We start from the raw sequence: 12,962 nt of genomic DNA, 5'->3' as shown, positions 1-12,962 counted from the left end.
TCGTCGAATATCTTGCGGAAAGATAGATAGGGGAGAACAAAGAAGGCAGCAGCAGCGGCCCAGGACTTGGGGGGGGGGGGGGGGGGGGGGAGGGATGGGGGGGGGGGGATGGGTGTGGCCTGAGACAAGGCAGTTGCCAATTAGGGCTAGTTTTTATTTTTTGTTATTTAATATTTATTTATTTGTTGTTGTTTTTGTTTAAATTTTAAAAGGTCATTATTATCTGTATTGTTCCAATGTTGTGTAAAGGATGCACAATGTACTGTGTTGGTTGACCAAAAATTTTCAATAAAATATTATTTAAAAAAAAAAAATAATAACATAACATAAGAACTAGGAGCAGGAGTAGGCCACCTGGCCCCTCAAGCCTGCTCCACCATTCAATGAGATCATGGCTGATCTTTTGTGGACTCAGCTCCATTTTCCGGCCCGAACACCATAACTCTTAATCCCTTTATTCTTCAAAAAACTATCTATCTTTATCTTAAAAACATTTAATGAAGGAGCCTCTACTGCTTCACTGGGCAAGGAATTCCATAGATACACAACCCTTTGGGTGAAGAAGCTCCTCCTAAACTCAGTCCTAAATCTACTTCCCCTTATTTTGAGGCTATGCCCTCTCGTTCTGCTTTCACCCGCCAATGGAAACAACCTGCCCACATCTATCCTATCTATTCCCTTCATAATTTTATATGTTTCTATAAGATCCCCCCTCATCCTTCTAAATTCCAACGAGTACAGTCCCAGTCCACTCAAGCTCTCCTTGTAATCCAACCCCTTCAGCTCTGAGATTAACCTAGTGAATCTCCTCTGCACACCCTCCAGTGCCAGGACGTCCTTTCTCAAGTAAGGAGACCAAAACTGAACACAATACTCCAGGTGTGGCCTCACTAACCTCCCTAGTCTTAAACTCCATCCCTCTAGCAATGAAGGACAAAATTCCATTTGCCTTCTTAATCACCTGTTGCACCTGTAAACCAACTTTTTGCGACTCATGCACTAGCACACCCAGGTCTCTCTGCACAGCAGCATGTTTTAATATTTTATCATTTAAATAATAATCCCTTTTGCTGTTATTCCTACCAAAATGGATAACTTCACATTTGTCAACATTGTATTCCATCTGCCAGACCCTAGCCCATTCACTTAGCCTATCCAAATCCCTCTGCAGACTTCCAGTATCCTCTGCACTTTTTGCTTTACCACTTATCTTAGTGTCGACTGCAAACTTGGACACATTGCCCTTGGTCCCCAACTCCAAATCATCTATGTAAATTGTGAACAGTTGTGGGCCCAACACTGATCCCTGAGGGACACTACGAGCTACTGATTGCCAACCAGAGAAACACCCATTAATCCCCACTCTTTGCTTTCTATTAATTTACCAATCCTCCATCCATGCTACTACTTTCCCCTTAATGCCATGCATCTTTATCTTGTGCAGTAACCTTTTGTGTGGCACCTTGTCAAAGGCTTTCTGGAAATCCAGATATACCACATCCATTGGCTCCCCGTTATCTACCGCACTGTTAATGTCCTCAAAAAATTCCACTAAATTAGTCAGGCACGACCTGCCCTTTATGAACCCATGCTGCGTCTGCCCAATGGGACAATTTCCATCCAGATCCCTCGCTATTTCTTCCTTGATGATCGATTCCAGCATCTTCCCTACTACCGAAGTTAAGCTCACTGGCCTATAATTGCCCGCTTTCTGCCTACCTCCTTTTTTAAACAGTGGTGTCACGTTTGCTAATTTCCAATCTGCCGGGACCACCCCAGAGTCTAGTGAATTTTGGCAAATTATCACTAGTGCATTTGCAATTTCCCTAGCCATCTCTTTGAGCACTCTGGGATGCATTCCATCAGGTCCGGGAGACTTGTCTACCTTTAGCCCCATTAGCTTGCCCATCACTATCTCCTTGGTGATAACAATCCTCGCAAGGTCCTCACTGTCATAGCCTCATTTCCATCAGTCACTGACATGTTATTTGTGTCTTCCACTGTGAAGACCGACCCCAAAAAACCTGTTCAGTTCCTCAGCCATTTCCTCATCTCCCACTATTAAATCTGCCTTCTCATCCTCTAAAGGACCAATATTTACCTTAGCCACTCTTTTTTGTTTTATATATTTGTAGAAACTTTTACTATCTGTTTTTATATTCTGAGCAAGTTTACTCTCATAATCTATCTTACTCTTCTTTATAGCTTTTTTAGTAGCTTTCTGTTGCCCCCTAAAGATTTCCCAGTCCTCTAGTCTCCCACTGATCTTTGCTACTTTGTATGTTTTTTCCTTCAATTTGATACTCTCCCTTATTTCCTTAGATATCCACGGTCGATTTTCCCTATTTTTACCGTCCTTCCTTTTTGTTGGTATAAACCTTTGCTGAGCACTGTGAAAAATCACTTGGAAGGTTCTCCACTGGTCCTCAACTGTTTCACCATAAAGTCTTTGCTCCCAGTCTACCTTAGCTAGTTCTTCTCTCATCCCATTGTAATCTCCTTTGTTTAAGCACAAAACACTAGTGCTTGATTTTACCTTCTCACCCTCCATCTGTATTTTAAATTCCACCATATTATGATCGCTCCTTCCGAGAGTATCCCTAACTATGAGATCCTGAATCAATCCTGTCTCATTACACAGGACCAGATCTAGGACCGCTTGTTCCCTCGTAGGTTCCATTACATACTGTTCTAGGAAACTATCGCGGATACATTCTATAAACTCCTCCTCAAGGCTGCCTTGACCGACCTTGTTAAGCCAATCGACATGTAGATTAAAATCCCCTATGATAACTGCTGTACCATTTCTACATGCATCAGTTATTTCTTTGTTTATTGCCTGCCCCACCATAATGTTACTATTTGGTGGCCGATAGACTACTCCTATCAGTGACTTTTTCGCCTTACTATTCCTGTTTTCCACCCAAATGGATTCAGCCTTATCCTCCATAGCACCAATGTCATCCCTTACTGTTGCCCGGATGTCATCCTTAAATAACAGAGCTGCACCACCTCCCTTACCATCCACTCTGTCCTTCCGGAAAGTTTGATACCCTCGGATATTTAACTCCCAGTCGTGACCATCCTTTAACCATGTTTCAGTAATGGCCACTAAATCATAGTCATTCACGATGATTTGCGCCATCAACTCATTTACCTTATTCCGAATACTACGAGCATTCGGGTAAAGTACACTTATGTTGGCTTTTTTACCTCTGTTCTGAACCTTAACACCTCGATCAGTAACCTCTCCTAAGTTATATTTCCTCTTAACCTTTCTCCTAATTTTCCTTGTCGTTGAACCCATATCTTCATGTAACAACCTGCCGCGTCGCTTACCATTAATGTTTTCACTTCCCGTTTTATTCCTTTTAGTATTCCTGGTCCTATTCACTGAGCTCCCCTCACTCACTGTACCTTGTACTGTCGCCCTTTTTGATTTTTGACTATGGCTTCTCTGCCTTACACTTTCCCCCTTACTGCCTTTTGTTTCTGTTCCTGTTTTACTACCTTCCAACTTCCTGCATCGGTTCCCATCCCCCTGCCACATTAAAACGTTAAAAAATACAAGATGGAGAAATGTGTGCGGAAATTTCCATATTTGGGTGAGCTGAAGAATATAGAATGGTTGTTTTTAGTGATGCCTCTCACTGGCAGGAGCCTGTCTCAGTGCCTGTACACTGAGTGATGTTTAAAAATCTCTTTCAACAGAAGAACAGACAAACATTTCTCATTCTAAATTCAAAGGTCAATGATATTCAGCTCCCATGAATCGAGTGACTCTGTCAGATCTTGACGTGATGTTTGGTGTGAAATTTCTGTCTGTAACTCCTCCCCTTCTAATATCCTGTAAAAGGAGTTTACAAAAGCCATCACTGTTAGTGCAGGTTACCCAAACAGAATGTGAAATTCGATCCTATTGTAAGATCCGGGTTTGGCTCCAATCTCAATTGTAACACTCAAATCAATTACACGTCAGAATGTGTTGTGAAAGTTACCTGCAGCTCCTGACTAGTTACAGACCATTCCAGGTACAAGAATGTTGTCACAGAATTTATTAAATTAATTATACAAAATCACAATAATTAACAAAAGCAGTGGATCAGTCCATTCACTCTGGATCACCAGCTCTCGACTTCCGGGTGACTGGTGATGTCTCGTTCTGTTGACTGAAATCTATATTCTTACTTCATGTGTTGTGCACCGAGCTCCAGAGAATTGTAGCTCATTAACCCTTTCTAGTACCTACCTCTACGCATGATCGGGAGTATCCTGTGGTTTGATTGGCCCAAGAAGCCCATGATCAGTCCCTGATTGGTTAAATGAGTCACGATTGATGTGTGATGTCACTTTCTCATTGTGGTGTCACTTCCTCATGATTATTGTTCATCAGACTCATCGTCCTAACTGATACCATAGAACCACTGAATCCTTACAGTGCAGAAAGAGGCCATTCAGCCTATCAAGTCTGCACCGACCCTCTGAAAGAGCACCCTTCCTAGGCCCACTCTCCCACCCTATCCCCATAACCCCACCTAACCTGCACATCTTTGGACTGTGAGAGGAAACTGGAGCACCCAGAAGAAACCCACGCAGACACAGGGACAATGTGCAAACTCCACACAGACAGTGACACAAGCCAGAATTGAACCCGGGTCCCTGGTGCTGTGAAGAGGCTATGCTAGCCATTGTGCCACCAGAGCACTGACTGAGAAAACATCGCACCATTCACAATGGAGAAAGACTATACCCATGTTCTGTGTGTTATGGGCCAGGGTTTCGAGAACACCAAAGTATATCATGGAGTTTACCTGACCTACAACGTTTATTAGATTTTGGTTATGAGGAGCACAAGGACCCACTTTCCAGGTGTTATGCAACAAAGATCTTAAGTATTTTTAAACAAAACAATGTTTATTCTATGAATTCAGTTAACATTTTATAAACACAGAGTAAACATCTTATCAACTACCAACACAAATACTCCCCCAAAGGTAGAGTATTCTATAGGTAACCCTTAATAACTTTCCTAACAACATTCCTAAGCCAAACACCCTTTTTTCCTACAAAACTGTAGGTTTGAATTACTTACAGAAAACAGGTATTACTTTGAAGTTATCAAGTGGTCTGGAGACCTTCTTTAGCATGCAGAGAGAGCGACCAAAAATACACTTTGTTTGTTTGAATGCAGCTCCCAACTGAAAATGAAACCAAAAATCTCAGAGGCACAAAGCAGCTTCCAGCTCAAAACGAAAGTAAAAGTCAGAATCACAGCCCAGCTCCACCCACACAGTGACATCACTGCAGCCATTTGATAAAACACACTTTTCTTAAAGGGACCCTCACATGACAGTGTGGACGAGGCTTCAATGAATTGTCTGACCTTGAGAGATACAAGGAGCCACAACATGAAGAAACCATGGAAATGTTGGGACTGTGGGAAGGGATTCAGATTCCCACCTGTGTTGGAAATTCATCAACGCGTTCACACTAAGGTGAGGTTGTTCACCCGCTCTCAATGTGGAAAGGGATTCACTGAAGATCTATCCGGGTGTTTCTCACAGAAGGAACTGTTAAGTTATGAGGGGCAAGTTGTCTGTTCTGGACTGGGAACTTTCAATAAAGGTATTATGATGGACAGGCAATCACTACCATTTAAGGAATCATTACATATTATCATCAAATATAGATTCCTTTAAGGGACGAAATTCCAACAGGAAAAGTGATGCAACCATGACTAACAAGAAAAATTAAAGATTCTATTAGATCAAAGGAAGAAGTTCATAAAATGACCAAAATAGTAGTAATCCCCAGCGTGAACACGTTGGTGCATCAGCAGGATGGATGACAGAGTGAATATTTTCCCATACACACCAAGCATATAAATGGCCTCTCCCCACTGTGAACTTGCTGATGTATCCACAGGATAGATGTTTCACTGAATCCCTTCCCACATTGGGAGCAGCACCAATGAGATTCCAGCTCTGATGGGGCTCTGCATCCCTTCCCATCGTCCCCACATTTCCACCGTTTCCCCATGTATTTGGTCTCCTTTTGTCTCTTCAGGTTGGACAATCAGTTGAAGCCTCATCCACACACCATAAGACATAGGAGCGGAAGTAAGGCCATTCGGCCCATCGAGTCCACTCCACCATTCAATCATGGCTGATTTCAACTCCATTTACCCGCTCTCTCTCCATAGCCCTTAATTCCTCGAGAAATCAAGAATTTATCAACTTCTGTCTTAAAGACACTCAACGTCCCGGCCTCCACCGCCCTCTGTGGCAATGAATTCCACAGACCCACCACTCTCTGGCTAAATAAATTTCTCCTCATCTCTGTTCTAAAGTGACTCCCTTTTATTCTAAGGCTGTGCCCCCGGGTCCTAGTCTCCCCTGCTAATGGAAACAACTTCCCTACATCCACCCTATCTAAGCCATTCATTATCTTGTAAGTTTCTATTAGATCTCCCCTCAACCTCCTAAACTCCAATGAATATAATCCCAGGATCCTCAGACGTTCCATCGTATGTTAGGCCTACCATTCCTGGGATCATCCGTGTGAATCTCCGCTGGACCCGCTCCAGTGCCAGTATGTCCTTCCTGAGGTGTGGGGCCCAAAATTGCTCACAGTAATCTAAATGGATACTAACTAATGCTTTATATAGCTTCAGAAGTACATCCCTGCTTTTATATTCCAAGCCTCTTGAGATGAATGACAACATTGCATTTGCTTTCTTAATTACGGACTCAACCTGCAAGTTTACCTTTAGAGAATCCTGGACTAGGACTCCCAAGTCCCTTTGCACTTCAGAATTATGAATTTTGTCACCGTTTAGAAAATAGTCCATGCCACTATTCTTTTTTCCAAAGTGCAAGACCTCGCACTTGCCCACGTTGAATTTCATCAGCCATTTCTTGGACCACTCTCCTAAACTGTCTAAATCTTTCTGCAGCCTCCCCACCTCCTCCTACCACACAGAACAAACGCTGTGAATGGTGTGTTTTTTTTGAGGCTGTGTAACTGGTTAAAGCTCTTTCCACAGTCATTGCTCTGGAACACTCTCACTCGGGTATGTGTGTCTCAATGCTTTTCCAGTCACTTTGATGTTTAAAATCTTTTGAAGCCAACAGATCGGACAAACACTCTCCTTCCAGATTCAAAGAATTGAGTGTCAGATAGAGATGTGACATTTGGGATTTCTGTCTGTAATTCCTCACCGTCTAATATCCTGGAACAACTTACAAAAGTCATCCAGTCAGTACATGATAGAAATTCAGCACAGACAATTCTAGTTTCTATAGTACATTTTTTTCTCACTCATTCCCCAAAAGCTGTAAATCTCCACCCCACACACTCTCCCTCCATTCTCACGCTGCTGTATCTAATATTCACCCTCTCAATTCTCCTGAAGGTGCCGATTCAGGCTGATTGACAGATCCATGCTCACTGCTTGCTGTCCCGGACACAGAGATCATAACAAATAGGAGCTGCAGCCAGCCGTTTAGTCCATCGAACCTGCTCAACCATTCAATGAGATCATTGGCCCTCAGAACTACTTTTCCACACTATCCCCCATATCCCTACCTATCTTCACAACCTATCAATCTGTGCCTTGATAACTGAGGCGTCACAGTCCTCTGGGGTAGAGAATTCCAAAGCTTAATCACATCATTGAATGAAGAAAAGCAAATTACTGCGGATGCTGGAATCCAAAACGAAAGAGAAAATGCTGGAAAATCTCAGCAAGTCTGGCAGCATCTGTAGGGAGAGAAAAGAGCTAACGTTCGAGTCCGATGACTCTTTGTCAATGCTGGCAAACACAATTGAGTGAAGAAATCCCTCATCTTAGTTTTCTCTCCATTTTCCTACCTGTTCCCCATAACCCTTGGCTCACATGTCAATCAGAAATCTGTCCAACTCATCCTTGAATATATTCAGTGACCACCCCGACTCCACTGGTCCCTTTGGAAGAGAAATCCAGAGACTAACAACCCTCTGAGGAAAGAGATGGCTGGAAATACATAACGTACCTACAGCACAATATTACACAACTGGAAATAATAAATGTATTTTATTATAGAACCGTAAATAATATATCTAATATGTACCATATAACACTTTTTAAAAATTAAGTTACGGGATGTCGGCGTCGTTGATTAGGCAAGCACATATTGCCCATTCCTAGTTGCCCTTCAGAAAGTGGTGGTGAGTTGCCTTCTTAAACCGCTGCAGTCCTTGAGGTGTAGGTACTGTGTTGTTAGGGAGGGAGTTCCGGGCTGTTGCCCCAGTGACAGTAAAGGATGGCAATATATTTCAAAGTCATATCTCGACATATCTCTGTCCGATATTAATTTACTGTCTCCTTGAATGTCAGCCATCTCCTGGGGAAACCAGCCCTTTAATTGTGAACATTGGGAAAGAGACCATCCTTTTAGCCAGACAAATAAATGTGTCAAGCTGAGGGAGCAAAGGATGTCAATGTCTTTAAGAGAGAGAGACCTGAGCCAACCTTTCCAGAGTCTGCGCCCTCCCTGGATTCACTTCCTTTCCCTTCAGTTGCTGCAAGTGACCACTTGAAGGTCAGAATGAGAAAAGAAATGGAACGGGGGAGAAAAGAAAGTGTTTTACTCACAGATGTTGGAGACAGGAGGAAGTTTGAATCATTGTGGAGCTCCATCTTTTATCACTCAATGTCCTCGCCATGATTGACTGGAGGACCAGCGTCTTCCGGTCCTCCCATTGGGCAAGACCTCAGCAGGAAGGTCAAGGGGTGGGTCCTCCTCGCACATGCGCAGCTTCCCCTCTTCCTTGGACATGCCCAGTCACGAGCCGGGAGGGAGATCACCGAGCGGCTTCTCGCTCAAGCCAGAGCCGTCAGCCGGTTGCCTGGAAACCTTATCTCGAGGAGGTGTCGAGGGGCGGGGCGTGGCTCCCGTGTCCGCATGCCGGGTCTGCGCAGGTGACCCCGAAGACGTCACCGCGAAGCATAGTGATTCCTATTGGCTGATTCCGTCAGGGCTCTACTGTGACGTCACAGGGCGGAAGTTGGACAATGAGTTACAGTTTAAAAGTTCCTCCTCTGGTCAACATCTGGGAGGAATCAATGTTTCCCCTTTCCATTTCTTTTCTCATTCTGGTAGGATATTGGTGACTTGCAGCAACTGAAGGGAAAATATGTGAATCCAGTTTGTATATTAAACACATTTTTAGTCCAGTAATATAGACATATGTCTGGCAGCCTGAAAGAAGATTTTCAGCTCTCTGTGTCCAGGACAGGAAGTAGTGAGCATGGATCTGTCAATCAGCCTGAATTAGCACCTTCAGGAGAATTGGGAGGGTGAAGATTAGATACAGCAGAGTGAGAATGGAGAGAAAGTGTGTGGGATGGAGACTTACAGCTTTGGGGAATGAGAGAGGAAAAATGTTCCATAGAAACTAACATTTTTCTCAATTTCTTTTCTGTACTGACAGTGATGACTTTTGTAAATCCATTTTACAGGACACAGGTAAGGGAGGATTTCAGACTGAAATCTCAAACCAGACGTCACATCAAGATCTGACAGTCATGCAGTTTTTGCATGGTGAATATCATCCACCTTTGACAGAAATCGCAAACGTCACATCTGGTATCTGTCAGAGTCACTCGATTCCTTGGGACCTGAATCTCATCGGCCTTCGAATCTAGAAGGAGAAATGTTTGTCCGATCTGTCAGCTTCAAAGATTTTAAACATCAGTATGACTGGAAAAGCACCGAGACACACACACCCGAGTGAGAGTGTTCCAGAGAACGGACTGTGGAAAGACCTTTAACCAGTTAAACAGTCTGAAAAACACTGCACCATTTACAGTGGGAAGAGACAGTACCAGTCTTGTGTGTGTGGAGAAGGCTTAAACCGATCATCAAATTTGGAGGGTCATGGACACCTGCCCCATGGAGAAACCTTGGAAATGTGGAGACTGTGGGAAGGGATTCAATTTCCCATCAAAGCTGGAAATCCATCAACGCAGTCACACTGGGGAGAGGCCGTTCAACTGCTCTCAATGTGGGAAGGGATTTCGTCAGTTATCCCACCTGCTGACACACCAGCGTGTTCACACTGGGGAGAAGCCGTTCGTTTGCTCTGAGTGTGGAAAGGGATTCAGTGACGTATCCACCCTGCATAGACACCAGCGAATCCACACTGGGGAGAGACCGTTCACCTGCTCGGTGTGTGGGAAGAGATTCATTCAGTCATCCCACCTGCTGGAACACCAACGAGTTCACACTGGGGAGAAGCCGTTCACTTGCTCTGTGTGTGGAAAGGGATTCAGTAATTCATCTCACATGCTGACACACCAGCGAGTTCACACTGGGGAGAGGTCATTCACTTGCACTGTTTGTGGGAAAGCATTCTCTCGGTTATTCCACTTGCTGACACACCAGCGCGTTCACAGTGGGGAAAAGCCATTCACCTGCTCGGAGTGTGGGAGGGGATTCAGTGATTCATCCAATCTGCTGACACACCGACGAGTTCACACTGAGGAGAGACCATTCACCTGCTCCATGTGTGGAAAGCGTTTCAATCATTCAACATCTATGATGAGACACCAGCGAGTTCACACCGGTGAGAGACCGTTCCCTTGCCCCATGTGTGGGAAGAGATTCACTCTGTTATGTAACCTGCAGAGACACCAGCATATTCACAAGTGGTGACAGGGGTTGGATTCTGCTGTTATTGCTGCTGTTAATCACATCCAGGACTGAACTATGTTCATTCTGACACTTGGTGAATCGGGAGGATCAGAGGGTTTCTTTCTGCTGGACTCGCTGGTCTCGTTACTTTGCTTCCAGTAGGCTGATGCTCTTTGAGCCGGGGAGAGAACATTTCCACTGAAATGATCCACAGAAGCTGATGAAGGGCATATATTTTGTCCTGGATAGTAAATAGTGTTTCCCACCCACTTCTGGTAGATTTAAGATAAATACATTTGTCTCTGTTCCATTGAGTCTACAGCACAGGGCCACGCCAATCGGCTCAATTGGTCTCTGTTATTATTAATGCTCCACATGAGCCTCCACCCACCCCTTTCATCTCCCCCATCAGCATATCCTTCTATCTAGCTTCCCCTTCAATGTATTCATGCTGTTCACCTCAACCTCTCACTGTGGTTCCACATTCTCACCACTCGCTGGGTAAAGAGGTTTCTCATCAAATCCTATTGGATTATGGAACCCCTGAAAATGGATTGAAAATACACACAGCGTTTGAAACAAAAGGGTGAATTGTCAGCACTGATGAAGGTAAATGTCCTGATAGACATTACAGCAACTTAGTCGAAAGGTGACGAAGGCTGATATCTAAATGTTGAAAGGTGTTGACAAATCGGAATGGCAGGAAGCTGGGAAAAGGTGATAGGATCATAATAATAATCTTTATTAGTTTCACAGGTAGGCTCAAATAAACACTGTGTTGTACCCTCAATAACGACGCTTAGAGAGTAAACGGTAAAGAAGGCTTTAATAAGCTAAGAACTAGCCTGGTGCCGAGACAGGTGCTAACTGGGTGCCGCCCACAAGGCGGCCCTTTATATACGACTCCCAGGTGGGCGGAGCTGGAGGCGGAGTCCCCCAGGGTTCCAAGCCCGATCTTAAAGGGACATCACCTTACATGATGATAAGGGTACAGTAATACAGTAACCGTTCATCACATTCACCCCCGTTTTAAAAAAAGTCTGGCGGGGGTGAAGTGCCATCATAAGTCCATTCGTCTTGGCAGCCTGATCGTCCTTATCGACCTCCTCAGCGCGGGCAGTGGTGCGGCGGACACGGACGTCTTAGTTGAGGGTACGTCCGGGAGCACGGTGGTCGGAGCCTTGGTCCGGGTCGAGGTAGGGGATTGGGGTGCAGGGGGAATAGTTGGGGCTGGGGGTAGCGGTGCCGGCGCCGGTGGGGTGTGTAGAGGGGGGGGCGCTAGGGGGCACGCGCAGTAGGTGCCCACCAACGGAGAGTGGGGCCAGGCGGGGGGGTGTTATAGTGGAACCAGCGGGTGCCTGATCCCGGAGGGAAACTGTATATCTTGCCTGCCGTCAGGGTACTCGATATAGGTGTAACTGGGGTTTGCGTGTAGTAATCGGACCTTCTTGACCAGGGAGTCCATTTTATGGCTCCTCGTGTGCCTCCGGAGAAGAACAGGTCCCGGAGCCATCAGCCAAGGTGGAAGCGAGACCCTGGAGGTAGACTTCCTGGGGAAGACAAACAATCGGTTGTGAGGGGTCTCATTCGTGGCCGTGCAGAGGATCGACCTAATGGAGTGTAGGGCGTCGGGTAGGACCTCCTGCCAGCAGGTGGTTAGGAGAAATCTCGACCGTAGTGCCAGAAGGACAGCCTTCCAAACTGTCGCGTTCTCCCTCTCCACCTGCTCGTTTCCCCGCGGGTTATAACTGGTCGTTCTGCTCGAGGCGATGCCTTTGCTGAGCAGATACTGACGCAGTTCATCGCTCATGAATGATGTACCCCGTCGCTGTGGATATAAGTGAGGAAACCGAATAGGGTGAAGATGCTGTGCAGTGCCTTTATCACGGTGGCAGAAGTCATGTCGGGGCAGGGAATGGCGAATGAGAAGCGGGAGAATTCATCAATAAAGGTGAGGAAATAGGCATTGCGGTAGGTGGATGGGAGGGGCCCCTTGAACTCCACGCTTAGTCGCTCAAAGGGCCCCGAGGCCTTCATGAGCCGAGCCTTGTCTGGCTGGTAGAAGTGCGGTTTGCACTCCGCACAGATCTGGCAGGCCCTGGTCATGGCCTTGACCTCCTTGGTTGAGTAAGGTAGGTTGCAGGACTTGATAAAGTGGACGAGCCGGGTAACCCCTGGGTGGCAGAGGTCATTGTGGATGGCTTGCAGGCGGTCCTCCTGCGCGTTGGCGCACGTGCCGCGGGACAGGGCATCCGGGGGCTCGTTGAGCTCCCCTGGACGATACTT

The 12,962-nt window shown here is 45.5% G+C and overlaps 1 protein-coding gene across 1 annotated transcript in view; it reads left to right on the top strand.

Annotated features, from left to right (window-relative positions):
- LOC140422386 (uncharacterized) overlaps positions 1 to 12,962 on the top strand; it is a 151,420-nt gene that overhangs the window by 126,687 nt on the left and 11,771 nt on the right. Inside the window, exon 5 of the mRNA XM_072507406.1 lies at positions 9,961 to 10,608. Coding sequence (XP_072363507.1) covers positions 9,961 to 10,608 — 648 coding nt within the window. The remainder of the gene's footprint in view (positions 1 to 9,960; positions 10,609 to 12,962) is intronic.

This window comes from Scyliorhinus torazame, chromosome 5 (assembly GCF_047496885.1).
Source record: "Scyliorhinus torazame isolate Kashiwa2021f chromosome 5, sScyTor2.1, whole genome shotgun sequence".
Lineage (NCBI taxonomy): Eukaryota > Metazoa > Chordata > Chondrichthyes > Carcharhiniformes > Scyliorhinidae > Scyliorhinus > Scyliorhinus torazame.
This window is presented reverse-complemented; position numbering and strand designations above follow the sequence as displayed.